The sequence below is a fragment of the Malaclemys terrapin genome, chromosome 7 (genome assembly GCF_027887155.1).
Source record: "Malaclemys terrapin pileata isolate rMalTer1 chromosome 7, rMalTer1.hap1, whole genome shotgun sequence".
NCBI classification, from domain to species: domain Eukaryota; kingdom Metazoa; phylum Chordata; order Testudines; family Emydidae; genus Malaclemys; species Malaclemys terrapin.
The window spans coordinates 67,311,842-67,325,169 of NC_071511.1; the positions used below are offsets into that span (position 1 = coordinate 67,311,842).

The window sequence follows — 13,328 nt, forward strand, 5'->3', positions numbered from 1 at the left end:
ATTAGGGCTGTCAAGCGATTAAAAAAATTAACCGCAATTAATCACACTGTTAAATAATAATCGAATACCACGCAAATATTTGTGGATGTTTTCTACATTTTCAAATATATTTATTTCAATTACAACACAGGATACAAAGTGTACAGTGCTCACTTTATTTTTTTTTATTACAAATATTTGCACTATGGAAAAAAAAGAGTATTTTTCAATTCACCTAAGTACTGTAGTGCAATCTCTATCATGAAAGTTGAACTTACAAATGTAGAATTATGTACAAAACTATAACTGCATTCAAAAATAAAACAATGTAAAACTTGAGAGCCTACAAGTCCACTCAGTCCTACTTCAGCCAATCGCTCAGACAAACAAATTTGTTTACATTTGCTGAAGATAATGCTGCCTGCTTCTTGTTTACAATATAACCTGAAAGTGAGAACAGGCTTTCAAATGACACCTTGTACCCAGCATCACTAGATATTTATGTCCCAGATGCACTAAAGATTCATATGTCCCTTCATGCTTCAACCACCATTCCAGAGGACAGGCATCCATGCTGATGATGGGTTCTGCTTGATAACTATCCAAAGCACAGCGGACTGACGCATGTTCATTTTCGTCATCCGAGTCAGATACCACCAGCAAAAGGCTGATTTTCTTTTTTGGTGGTTTGGGTTCTGTAGTTTCCGCATCTCTTCTAAGACTTCTGAAAGCATGCGCCACACCTTGTCCCTCTCAGATTTTGGACAACACTTCAGATTCTTAAACCTTGGGTCGAGCACTGTAGCTATTTTTAGAAATGTCGCACTGGTACCTTCTTTGCGTTTTGTCAAATCTTTTGTGAAAATATTCTTAATATGAACATGTGTTGGGTCATCATCCGAGACTACTATAACATGGAATATATGGCAGAATGTGGGTGTAAAAGAACAAGAGACATACAATTCTCCCCCACGGAGTTCGACCACAAATTTAATTAATGCTTTTTTTTTTTAAACGAGTGTCATAAGCATGTCCTTGGAATGGTGGCCAAAGCATGAAGGGGCATACGAATGTTTAGCATATCTGGCACGTAAATACCTTGCAATGCCAGCTACAAAAATGCCATGCAAACACCTATTCTCACTTTTAGGTGACACTGTAAATAAGAGGCAGACAACAGTATCTCCCGTAAGTGTGAACAAACTTGTTTGTCTTAGTGATTGGCAGAATAAGGAGGAGGACTGAGTGGACCTGTAGGCTCTAAAGTTATACTTTGTTTTGTTTTTGAGTGCAGTTACATAACAAACAAACAAACAAAAAATCTACATTTGTAAATTACACTTTCACAATAAAGAAAGATTGCAGTACAGTACTTGTATGAGGTGAATTAAAAAATATTTGTTTCATTTTTACAGTGAAAATATTTGTAATAAAAAATATAGAAAGTGAACACTGTACACTTTGTATCCTGTGTTATAATTGAAATCAATATATTTGAAAAATGTAGAAAACATCCAAAAATAATAAAATACCATTTATTTAAATATTAACAGTGTGATTAATCGCCATTTTTAAAATCACGATTAGTTCTTTTGAGTTAATTGCGTGAGTGAACTGTGATTAATCGACAGACCTAGTTAAAATGCAAAAGTCTATGTTAACACAAAAGTAAAGTAATATTAGAATTTTAAAGAAGAAATGTGAACAATTTTCTTTAGCAAAGCTGACTCAACCTCATTACACAGCTGGTCTATTTTGTTGTACACAATTAATCAGAGCAATGAGAAAAGAAAGTACAGACAGGATCACAGAAAGAGTAAGATGTGAAAGGCGTGATTTTTTAGAAATACAGTACAAATCCAGTTTTCACTGTGACACACAGTAACGTATATGAAGTCATACAAAAATTTAAAATGGTTTGGGCAAAACTAACTTCGTTGTTTTTCATGCTTGTCCCTTCAGGCCTCCCTCCTCACAGTCTGCATCAAGCATTTCCATTGTCTTGCTCTGTGAAACAAGTCAGCTTTATAATGGACAATGAACCTATGCCACTATGACTTTCTGGTGCTGACTGAGGGCACTGAGCACCTGAAGTTGCATGCCATTCTTCCCCTGTATGTATATGTATGTGTATGTGTGTACATACATATACACACACACACTATTGACTCCCTTTTTCTCCAGTGTTTTGAACACCACAATGGACAATGCAGAAAAATGCATGAAAAGAATTTCAGTTTTACACTACTTACTTTTTCAGGGAATGTTAATATTTTGGCAACATGAACAGGCACAGCCACTTCGTCTATTCGTAAGTTGGGGTCAGGTGAAATGACTGTTCTGCCTGAGAAGTCCACTCGCTTTCCGGACAGATTGCCTCTAAACCGACCTAACAAATAAAGCAAGTTAAAACTAGTTGGGAAAAGAGTACCATTATACAAAATGGTATTTTGGAAAATGGTAAAGTGTTAATACAGCACAGTAGGCACATCATACAGGGAAAGCCTTGCTAGCCTGATCTACAAACAATGACTTGATCACTATGCAATGGCCGATGTATTGGCTAAAAGAAACAAACAGATGAAAAAAAAAACTTTGGGGAGGTGGAAAAGGAAGAATTTAGACATACCCTGCTTCCCTTTGAGTCTTTGAACAAAACCTCTAGTCCATTTCTTGGGTGCCATGTTAAGAGGAATTCCAGAGAGCTCACTGTTAATGTAGAGGGCACACTGCAGCTGCAGGAAGTCCCAGTCTTCCATTATCATCTGTGTTTTGGCTCCCGATATCCTATGCTAAACAAGACAATTACCCATTTCAGAAAACAAATGTAGTGAGACACAAAATTGGCAATGAACAAATTTTTCAGAAAGCTTTGCATCACACTAAATCGCAAAGGCAACAAGACATTGGCACCTTCACCATAAGGAACAGTGGCCCACATTTTGTTCATGCATGAATGCTGCATGGATGTAACTGAGCAGAACCTGGCAAAACACATTTTCCTTCTGGCAAAATCAGCTGCTGATTAATGATAAACTAAAGGATTTGTGCTTGTTTGATTAACTGACCATTTTAATACTTGAATGTATAATACAAAGATCATGCTGTGGAGACACATTACGATTCATTAAATAATTAACTTAGAGTGGTGGCATACAAAATTCCATTGTGTTTAGCCCTCTCTTGGACAAAGACCATCACTCAAGGTTTCACTCCTGCATATCTGTGGCAGAAACTAAGATGGAACAACAGGTTAAGCCAATCTGAGGATATAGTTCTGTTGCACAACATCTTGCAGAGAAACAGGTTATAATCCAGTGCTAGTTTCTCTTCTTCCCAGGAGACAGCACACAACCTAGAGCAGCATTTCCCAATGTGGGAGAAAAATCTGAGATACAAAGGACTAGCTTTTGGGGGATGGTGAACAACTCTTCTCAATTGTTCTCCAGTTTTAGTTTTTTTAAAAAAAGTTTCTAGCTGTTACTATTGAAATACAACCTTGAATGCATGACCTGAATGTAACTAGTGTCTGCCTGAGTTTGCAGACAGCTGAAATAGCTGTGAACTGGGAAATGCCCCATTGATTTCAATGGGTGCTAACTCCCTTTATCTATGCACTTTTCTTCACAGATTTAGTTGCATTGGGTTAAAACATTTATTTCCATTTAACTTAAACTTGTTTCTAATCAATTTAAATTAAACCCAAGTAAATCTGATTTAACCCAAAAAAGAATGTGCACACAATCTTTTGCAGTGGTTTAAAAAAAAAATTAAATTGGTGAAACTCTACATGCAGACAAGCCCAATAAGCTGCTCATTTTGGGTAGACTTTTAAGACTACATGGAAGAGTAGAAAGAGGTGAGAGGGAGAGATGAGCTTTCAGAAGTCTGGGAAATACTGGCCTGGGGCAAAAAGAATTCTGCCGAGCTGCACAACCGTCCTTCCAGCTAAGTGACAGACTTGACCAGCTCTAGCATCCCTTTCAGTCCTTAACTAAGGAAGAATGGTAACTGTGACTTGAATTCTTAAGAGTGATGGGGTAGAGAAAGAGGGAAAAAGACAGTCTCCCATAAACATCAAAAGGGAAGTTGGAAGGGCCTCCTGGCAGAAAGAGACAGAGGTATAAAATAAGAAACCAGATGGATAAAGAGGGGTGTGTGAATTTCTGGGCCTATAAACTATTATGTCCTTGTATTTCCATCAAGTGCAACAGTCATCCCAAAACATGCTAAAATGTAGCATAATGAAAATACTTCAGGAAAAGCAATTAGTTCACTCCACGTTTAGCAGGTTGTGAACACACTGGTGTAACACCAAGAGCCAAATAGAAAGCTCAGTCTGAGTCCACCATTCCATGCCATTTCACATAGGGCCAAATACTGCAGCTGTTTCTTACGCTGAAGTCAGAATGAATGCAACATCAGACCTCGCAGCGACAAGTAAAACCAATTACCCCCAAGTCTAATCCAGCCTTTTATTTATTTTTAAAAAGAGCAGCAGCTTCAGGCAGGCAGGCAGGATGGCTCACCTTTTTGATTACATCATTGAGGAAAATTATCTCTGTAAGCTTCATCGTCAAGTCATCTTCGTTGGTGCCAGACTTCAAGTCGCTCACAACAGAGGGTCTGATGCACAATGGAGGTACCAGGAGTCGTGTCAGGATCAAGTCTGAAGGCTTTCCTGCTTCTGGATTCATCAGAAGCAGAGGTATATCTTCCGCTGGGATTCTTTTAAAGAGGTTCAACACCATTAAAGGAGTCAAATTCTCCTACAAAATTAAATGAAGAAAGTCATACTGCAACCTTCAAGCGCATAACAGCTCATTTTTGGCTACATCTTAATACTGTTTACTTCATTTGCCACCCTTCTCTACCAATTGTTCAAGTAAAAAAGTAGATTTAAAAACAAAACAAAAGCATATGTAGAGGAAGTTATTCTTAAGGCAAACAAAACCAAATTTGTCTTTTGGTTTGTTTATTTAGAATTGCAGTCCCAGTAAACTCTGGCTCATTGATTCTTTCCCTCAAACTTCTCCTCTTACACTATTTTCAGTTTAGATTTCTCACTCTAGATTAGTTGTTACAGTAGTCTGTTTTCTAGAGCAATATGGGTATTTCATCTTTACTTGCCAAAGCAATATAATCAGCTTATAACATGCTTGCAGTAAGGTATAATTACCACCAATTTCAATTACTAGAGCTCACAGATTACAGCATTATATCCTACATAATTTCATTAAATTTTAAAATAACTTGCTAAACCTAACCCTTTTTTCCTGAATGAAGGATACATTGCTGACATTTCATGATTCATCAATAAACACAAAGCTTGCAAGAAGTGCCTGTCTTTATAAAGCTGACCTATTGCAATTGGAGAGACACACAAACTCTGCATCACAATGTTTTCTATTTGCATTTTCCAAACATCCATACCAAGAACTGACTGACCTGTTAAAATCCAAGGGAAAACCCCCATACAATGCCAAGCTCAGCGAAACCACGAAAACTATATATATTCTTGTACTATACTTTGGTCACTCCTTCCTGTCCAGTTCTCAGCTCTTCCAATCATAGGTAAGGTTTATGAGTATTACAAATATTCAAGACAGTGATTGAAGGTAACTGTCCCCAGAGATAGTCTGCAGTAGCCTAAATTTCTTCTCTGCTTCCTGCCACCATGATTTCACCACTAAGCTTTGTTCACCGACTGCCACTGACCCTATACCAGGAGCATCCCTATCTTTTGCATGCAGAAAACGGTGTACCACAATTACTTGACTGGTTAGAGTAAAGATGCTACTCCTTGCAGAAACCATTAACATCTCCCTCAGACAGGCAGTATGATAATTGTTCTTCAATTTCTCCTCTCCACATATTCAAAGGCTGGACCAGCACTAGTCCTTTACCCTTATACTAAATACTTCAGCTCATCATTCAGGAATGCATGCATCAAAATTAGCAGAAAATTCAAGCACTGTCAAAACAAGCACTGGTAGACACACTAATTCACCTGAGCTCTCCCCAGCAAGGATTCTACTTCTTTGTTATGTTCTATGGCAGTTTCAAAAGACTGAAGGAAACTGGACACTATTGGATCCACCACTTTCTTATTGGTCTTGTACTTCTCATGGATTATCTTCAATAAGCCACACTTCTTTACAGTACCTACAAGAAGACAATTTTGTTAGAAAAAACCTCAACTCTTGAGCTATTCTTCTAAATTTTTTAAAAATATTTTTTCAGTGAACGTAGCATTAGGGGAAGGCGCTGGCTCTGGTCACCTTTAGATACCAGATGCCTCTGTTCACAGAACAGGAGGAGCAACTGCCACAGCAATGAAAGTTTCCCCACGTTGCGGGTTCAGTGCATCTCAGCTGTGACCTGGACTAGTTCTAAGGATGAGAGGGTGGTTCACTCTACATGTCCATTCAACCTCTCCTCAATGGTGGTACGGGGTTTTTGCAATGTAGATGGTCTTGCACTAGGAACTGGACCAGAGTTCACCCACTCATAAGTCATTCAGATAGTAACTTTTAATCATTACTAATCCAGAGTGGATTTTAGCCAGTGACCTAACTGTGCAGGACATCATAACCATTATCTGTCCTTGAACCAGCTAGTCCTCTCAAATTGTGTTCTCCTGTTCTCATTGAAAAATGAGGATAAACTGATTTGGGAAATAAAACACAAAAGCACCAACAATAACTGCCAAATCAGTTAGATGCTGCATTAGCTGGAATAAGTTCAAAGAACAAAAAATCCCCCGAAAAGCAAATTTCTACTTCTGACTCATGTGAGCATCTGACCCCAGAAGGGAAAGGGCACTATACCAGGATTTCTGAAACTGGGGGGGAAGAGGGATAGGGTCAGGACCCCTCAGGGGGTCGAAAGGTTATTAGATGGGGGGGGTCACGAGCTGTTAACCTCCACCCCAAACCCCGCTTTGCCTCCAGCATTTAAAATGGTGTTTAATAAATTAAACACACTTTTAAATATATTTGAGGGGTCGCACTCAAAGGCTTGCTGTGTGCGAGGGGTTGCCAGTAAAAAAAGTTTGAGACCCACTGCACTATATTAACCTATTTCCCCACCACTTCAATTAACCTCTCCAAACCTTCACAATGCAAATGAGGTTTTTCTTTTCTTTTTAAAATGTTTTTGCATGTCCAGCAGATTGAGATTCTCATTTGATGAGCATTTCATCTATTCAGAACCTGTTACTGTGTATGTGTTAAAGGAAATAGGTGTCTCTGCAAGATGAGTAGCAATATACTGTGTCTCTGGATGACAGAATACAACACAAAGGAATTTAAAAGATTATCTCAAGTTTTTGCAGTGTTTTTTTAGGGCCATATCTAGCTTCAAAAACTGTAATGGACTCTACATATTGACTTATATAGGAAACCCCACATATACACATCTGAAACCAAAATATAGCCTCATGTTTTTGAACTGTTGTAAAAGCATTCACTACAACACTCTCAAGGCAAATATTACCTTCTTTTTAGAGGTGGGAAAACAGAGGCTCTAGAATTTAAGTATAATTTCAGTGACTGATTTTCACTTGTACAGGATGTGGGACTTAAATACTGCTAAAATGAGGGACAAGTGATAACATTAAGTCTGACATTGCATAAACTGTTATGGCTGAAACTGAATGCTTTATACTGCTGGAAAGCAAATATTTTTGTTTTTCCAATAGCACAGGGTATTCATTTCTACCCTAGAAATCTGAGAGACACTAGACCTTAAAGAAATAAAATCACATTCTGATTACTACCTTGCTCCCTCCCTTCCCAAGTTATTTCCAAAACAACTTTTAAAAGCCTTGGTTTTAGCAGGTCTTCAGAAAGCTTTGTATCATCTGAAAGCTTGGCTTAGAGACATAGAGAGGAGTTCTTTACATGAATTAAAAGCTAACTTTAGACAGTCATGAAATATTAGCTTCCAAAAACCATACTGGAACTGAAGTGAAATTTTAAAAAAAGATAGTCACAAAAACATGATTTTAATGTCTTGTAGCTGCCACTACTGGTAACATGTTCACAAACGTCATGAATGCATTCATGACAAAAAAATACAGGATGGATTGGAACACACTTATTAAATCTCTGCCTTCCTATGCATTTGTACAGCTCCTAGTACTATCAAGCCCCAGTCCTCTTAAGTGAGACCTTTAGTTATTACCGCAATACAAATAGGGAGGGTTGCTGGACACATTACATTAAAGAGAATTTGTATTCTGACTATTCTAATCAGAATGTCACTATAAAATTGCAAAGCTGTAATACTATAGCAATATTAACAATACTTAACTGCAATGTTACTCATTATTTTGTGTTAAGGGTAGTCACAACAGACTGATTTTTTTTTTTTGTGGTAGAAAAAAAAAAATGTATCACATAAAGGTTTTCTGCCCAGTAACTGACCAATGAATCAAATATCAGTATGATCTGCAATTATCACAACTCCATCTGGAACACTTCTATGCTAAGTATTACTGACTTGTCGAACTCATTACTGCAGGAAACGGTCAATAGCATATTAGTCTTCACAAAGATGACTAAGCACAATTATGAATAACAGGCTCTTTAGTTAGGTAAAAATTAGGACTATCAATCCTTATATTTGCAGGAATAAGATAGTCATCAGGTAGATTCATGCCATTCCTTGTAGCACAGCTTTGAACAATTGTCTAGTACACTCAAGAGGGTTTTTGGTTTTTAGCCTATGTTTAAGTATCAGCTATAGGTTAAGATCTAGAAAAAACATAGATGATTGTTGAATGATGAAAAGATAACACAACACTGTGATGCTCTTCACAGGCTGGGCCCTAGTGAAAAAATAAAAAAAAAGAAAAAAAAGAAAAAAGTCATGCTAAATACCAACCACCACCTTCTAGTTTCCACACTCACCATTGAAAGCGCCACAATAAGGGCAGGTGCTTTTCTTTCTGCACTTTTCAGAGACTTTCTTTTTCAATCCCCGTTTCTGCAGGTAGGTCAGACCAGGCCTCTTCAGATAATCCAAAAACTGTTTTCTCTCCTCTGAGGACAACAGTATACGGCAACAGGTCTTGCAGATCATCTAAAATATAAACAATTGTTCTTTTGTTAGTGAGAAATAAATATGTGATTAGGGACAAATGATGATGTGGGATACCACAGTTCTTCACACACAGTTATACATGCAGTTTCATGGATGAAAAGTCACTGCCTTAGTGAGGGAACCCAATTATTGCACAGCACACTGCCCAACAGATGGGAGCAAGTTGGGAAACTCTGGCCAACAGAACAAATCTTTGCTCTCCTTAAGAAAAGTTGTGCAGGAAATTAAATGTCCATGCAAAGAGACAATTTAAGTTTATTGGCATCACTTAAGAGACAAACTTTGAATAAAAAAAACTGTACCATAGAATCTCTATGGATAATAATTCTATGCTCTCATAAGAAGAATATTATGGGTATATTACCAACCACCTGACCAGGATAGTGACAGTGACTTTGAAATGCTCAGGGAAATTAGGGAGGCTATAAAAATAAAAAATAAAAAAAATCAATAATAATGGGGGATTTCAACTATCCCCATATTGTCTGGGTACAATGTCACCTCAGGACAAGATACAGAGATAAAGTTTCTTGACACCTTAAATGACTGCTTCTTGGAGCAGCTAGTCCTGGAACCCACAAGAGGAGAGGCAAGTCTTGATTTAATCCTAAATGGAGCATATGATCTGGTCCAAGAGGTGAACATCGCTGGACCGCTTGGTAGTAGTGATCGTAATATAATAAAATTTTACATCCCTGTGGCAGAGAAAACACCACAGCAGCCCACGCTGTAGCATTTAATTTCAGAAAGGGTGACTACACAAAAATGAGGAAGTTAGTTAAACAAAAATTAAAAGGTACAGTGCCAAAAGTGAAATCCCTGCAAGCTGCATGGAAACTTTTTAAAGACACCATAACAGAGGCTTAACTTAAATGCATACCCCCAAGTTAAAAAACAGCATAAGAGAACGAAAAAAAATGTGACCAAGGATAAATAAAGTAAATGAAGCACAGAGGCAAAAAGGCATCCTTTAAAAAGTTGAAGTTAAATCCTAATGAGGAAAATAGAAAGGAGCATAAATTCTGGCAAATGAAGTGTAAAAATATAATCAGGAGGCCAAAAAAGAATTTGAAGAAGAGCTAGCCAAAGTTTTAAATAGCAAAAATTTTGTAAAGTACATCAGAAGCAGAAAGCCTGATAAACAACCACCAGGGCCACTAGACAATTGAGATTGTAAAGGAGCACTCAAGGACAACAAGGCCATTGTGGAGAAACTAAATGAATTCTTTGCATCGGTCTTCATGGCTGAGGATGTGAGGGAGATTGCCAAACCTGAGCCATTCTTTTTAGGTGACAAATCTGAGGAACTGTCTCAGATTGAGGTGTCAGAGGAGGTTTTGGAACAAATGGATACACTAAACAGTGATAAGTCCCCAGAACCAGATGGTATTCACCCAAGAGTTCTGAAGGAACTCAAATGCGAAAATGCATAACTACTAACTGTGGTTTGTAACCTATCATTTAAATCAGCTTCTGTACCAAATGGCTGTACAAAGTGTTCTGCATAAAACACCACCATCTCTTTCATGGCTCCCAGAGGGATAATCCAAATGAAGTGAAGCCTCAGGTTTTCTGACCTCTCCCCCTACTTAGGCTGGGTATAATAATTGCTGTCCCTTCCAATTAAGGAAAATTATTTTACCTGTAAGATGCCTATGACAGCTTTAAAGTACCCAACATGGAAACATGGCAGCTCCAAGTCAATGTAGCCATAATGCCCTAAACAGTCAGCTAGATTCTTCCCACAGGTTTCACATGGACGGTCCTTTTCACTGGTACCCTTTGAAAGAGACACACAAAACCATTATAGTCGCAATTACCAAATTGGGGGAACAAAAGAAGCTACCACAGCTGCTCTTAAATTAGTCAACCTGCCTGTGGACAGTTCTCTGTACACTCGCATGAAAGACTTCTAGATTATTTCAACTCTGAACTCTTGCTCTCAGTCAGCAAGAGCTGGTAATACACTGAAAGCATCATACTCAACATCCAATCTCCACAGAAACAGAGCATCTTGCACTGCTCCTGCTGATGCAAGTGGTATTAACTCATTCAACCCTATTCATCTGGAAAGACTGTTATAGTGATGTGGTACTAACGGTATGTCCACACTACAGCTGATGTGATTTGCAGCTTGTGCAGCTACTATACCAACATTAGCTTTAATGTAGCTAGGTTGCTAACAGCAGCAGTGAAGACACACCAGCGTGGGTTTCAGTGCAGGTTGCACAACCCCACCTGATCCCCCTGAGTACATACTTGCACTGACAGCGCATGCTGAAACCCATGCTGCAGTCTACACAAGCAGCAAATCACACCCCGAAGTACAGGGCAGACATACCCAGAGCGTGTGACTATTTTGTGGTCATGTGAAAAGCATGAGGAGAAATGTGTGTCCAGCTTCAAAAGTGAGTCTGCCTGATCCGTCCAACAGTGTGAAATGTTTGATGGCACAAGTCACGTTCCAAGTGAAGAAGTGGTTGTATCACAAGACACCATTGCAACTGGCAATTTCAGCAGAAGAGCCAAGGAGACAACCACCTTATTTCTCTTCAGCTCATGTAGTTTAAGTGGAACCCTGCACGGGTACACCTGTTCTGTGGCTGTATAGTGGAATTCAGTTTTCATTTCAGCATTGTTCATAAGCATGGAAAATATTTCCACAAAAAAAAAAAACCCACACCAAGAAGTACCAATGATCCTTACCATACGATGGTCCAGTACTCCATACTGCAGTGGAGAGTGGTGGTTGTCCTGGCTGTACAAGTTCTTACTAACCACCTGAATGTGAGCCTGCTGGCGCATCTCTTCTGGAGATTTCATGCCAAAGCAGATGTGGCTTCTAGAACAGGAAAAATTACAAAACTTGATTTTAAAAAGTTACAATAAAGCCAAAGCAAAATTATACTTCCATCTCTGGGAAAAAAGCATGAATCTGTGTATTAAATAACTATTAGCTGTAAAGCAAAAATCTAAGGATCATCAACAGACTATAGAGCAGTGGTCCCTAAACTGGGAGGCACCCATAGGATCGTTCAGGGGGTCATGACAGGGCCCGGGCCAGCCCTCACAGGGGGCGGGGAAGGAGCACCACCCAACCCCGCTCTGCCCCCATGTTAATCAACCAGTGTTTGGTTTCTTTTCTAACTAAAGAAGCCCACCTATATAAACCAGAATAAGTGCAGATACATTATATAAAATAATTTAGAAACCACTGTGGCCAACAAGAACCAAAGGGTCAGGAGAGATGATTCTGACTTTTGCTAAGCTGATCCCAATGTCAGACTAAATACATGTACCAACACTGTTATGTACCTGATACGATCAGCTTTTTTTATAAAAAAAATAATACAGATTTAAAACACCAAAGTTAACCAGATAAACCAGCCCCCACCATGGAGACCTGGCTAGTTAGGATTATGCATTAATGTTGCTGTAGTTCTTAAGCACTGTCAAATGTACCTGGCGCACAAAGACAGGTGCCCTTTAGAGGGCGCACAGCCATCAGTCAGTATTTGCAGGTGTCTGACTCCCCTCTGCCACCCAAACACTCCCTCCATCCCTGGGGCTGAATCCCTCCATCCAGTAGCACCGGGGCCCCTCCGACCTGGGTCTGACCCGCGTCCATCCCTGGGGCTGAACCCGCCCCCTTCCAGCGGCACAGCCCCCCAACCATCCCCGGGACGGCCCCCACCATCTCTCCCCCTCAGCCCCCGCCTCTCACATTTTCTTGGCCACGTCGGTCTCCCTGAACTGCTCCTTCACCATGATGGCGGCGGCGGGGCGCGAGGCGCTGCCCGCACGGACGGGAGAAGGGAGCCGGGGGCGCGCGCCCCCACCGCACTGCAGAAGTCACAGCACCGGCCGCTCAGCGTCCTCCGTCTCCTCGCCCCGCCCACCGCCAACAACGAGAGGCACCGCCGGAGCCGCGCGTGGAGCTGAGGAATGGCACACAGCGAGTCGCAGCGCTGCGGCCGCTCCCTGCAGCGACACCTGCTGGCTAAAAGGGGGAGGCCCGCCCAGGCCGCTCGGGGCTGGCTCCGATGGTGTCAACTATAGTAGACCCCGAAACAGTGATTTCCCTATACCCACCCTGAATTTCCCAAACACTGCCCCCCCGTTTTGTGAACTAGTTACATGTCAATTTAGTGACTATTTGGAAATTTGAATTGAAATTGAAACATTAATACACACTTTAAAAGCATATACAGTGTATGATAAAATATGTGTATGAAAAAGTA

The 13,328-nt window shown here is 39.9% G+C and overlaps 1 protein-coding gene across 2 annotated transcripts in view; it reads right to left on the reverse strand.

The window, feature by feature from the left end:
- POLR3A (RNA polymerase III subunit A) overlaps nt 1-12,945 on the reverse strand; it is a 53,712-nt gene extending 40,767 nt beyond the window's left edge. For both annotated transcript variants that reach the window (XM_054034742.1, XM_054034740.1), the window contains exons 1-8: nt 12,812-12,945; nt 11,794-11,929; nt 10,730-10,867; nt 8,895-9,066; nt 5,990-6,144; nt 4,509-4,748; nt 2,609-2,771; nt 2,232-2,368 (exon numbers count right to left, since the gene is read on the reverse strand). In XM_054034742.1, coding sequence (XP_053890717.1) covers nt 2,232-2,368; nt 2,609-2,771; nt 4,509-4,748; nt 5,990-6,144; nt 8,895-9,066; nt 10,730-10,867; nt 11,794-11,929; nt 12,812-12,855 — 1,185 coding nt within the window. In that variant the 5' untranslated portion in view covers nt 12,856-12,945. The remainder of the gene's footprint in view (nt 1-2,231; nt 2,369-2,608; nt 2,772-4,508; nt 4,749-5,989; nt 6,145-8,894; nt 9,067-10,729; nt 10,868-11,793; nt 11,930-12,811) is intronic.
- Between the last annotated feature and the right edge of the window lie 383 nt (nt 12,946-13,328).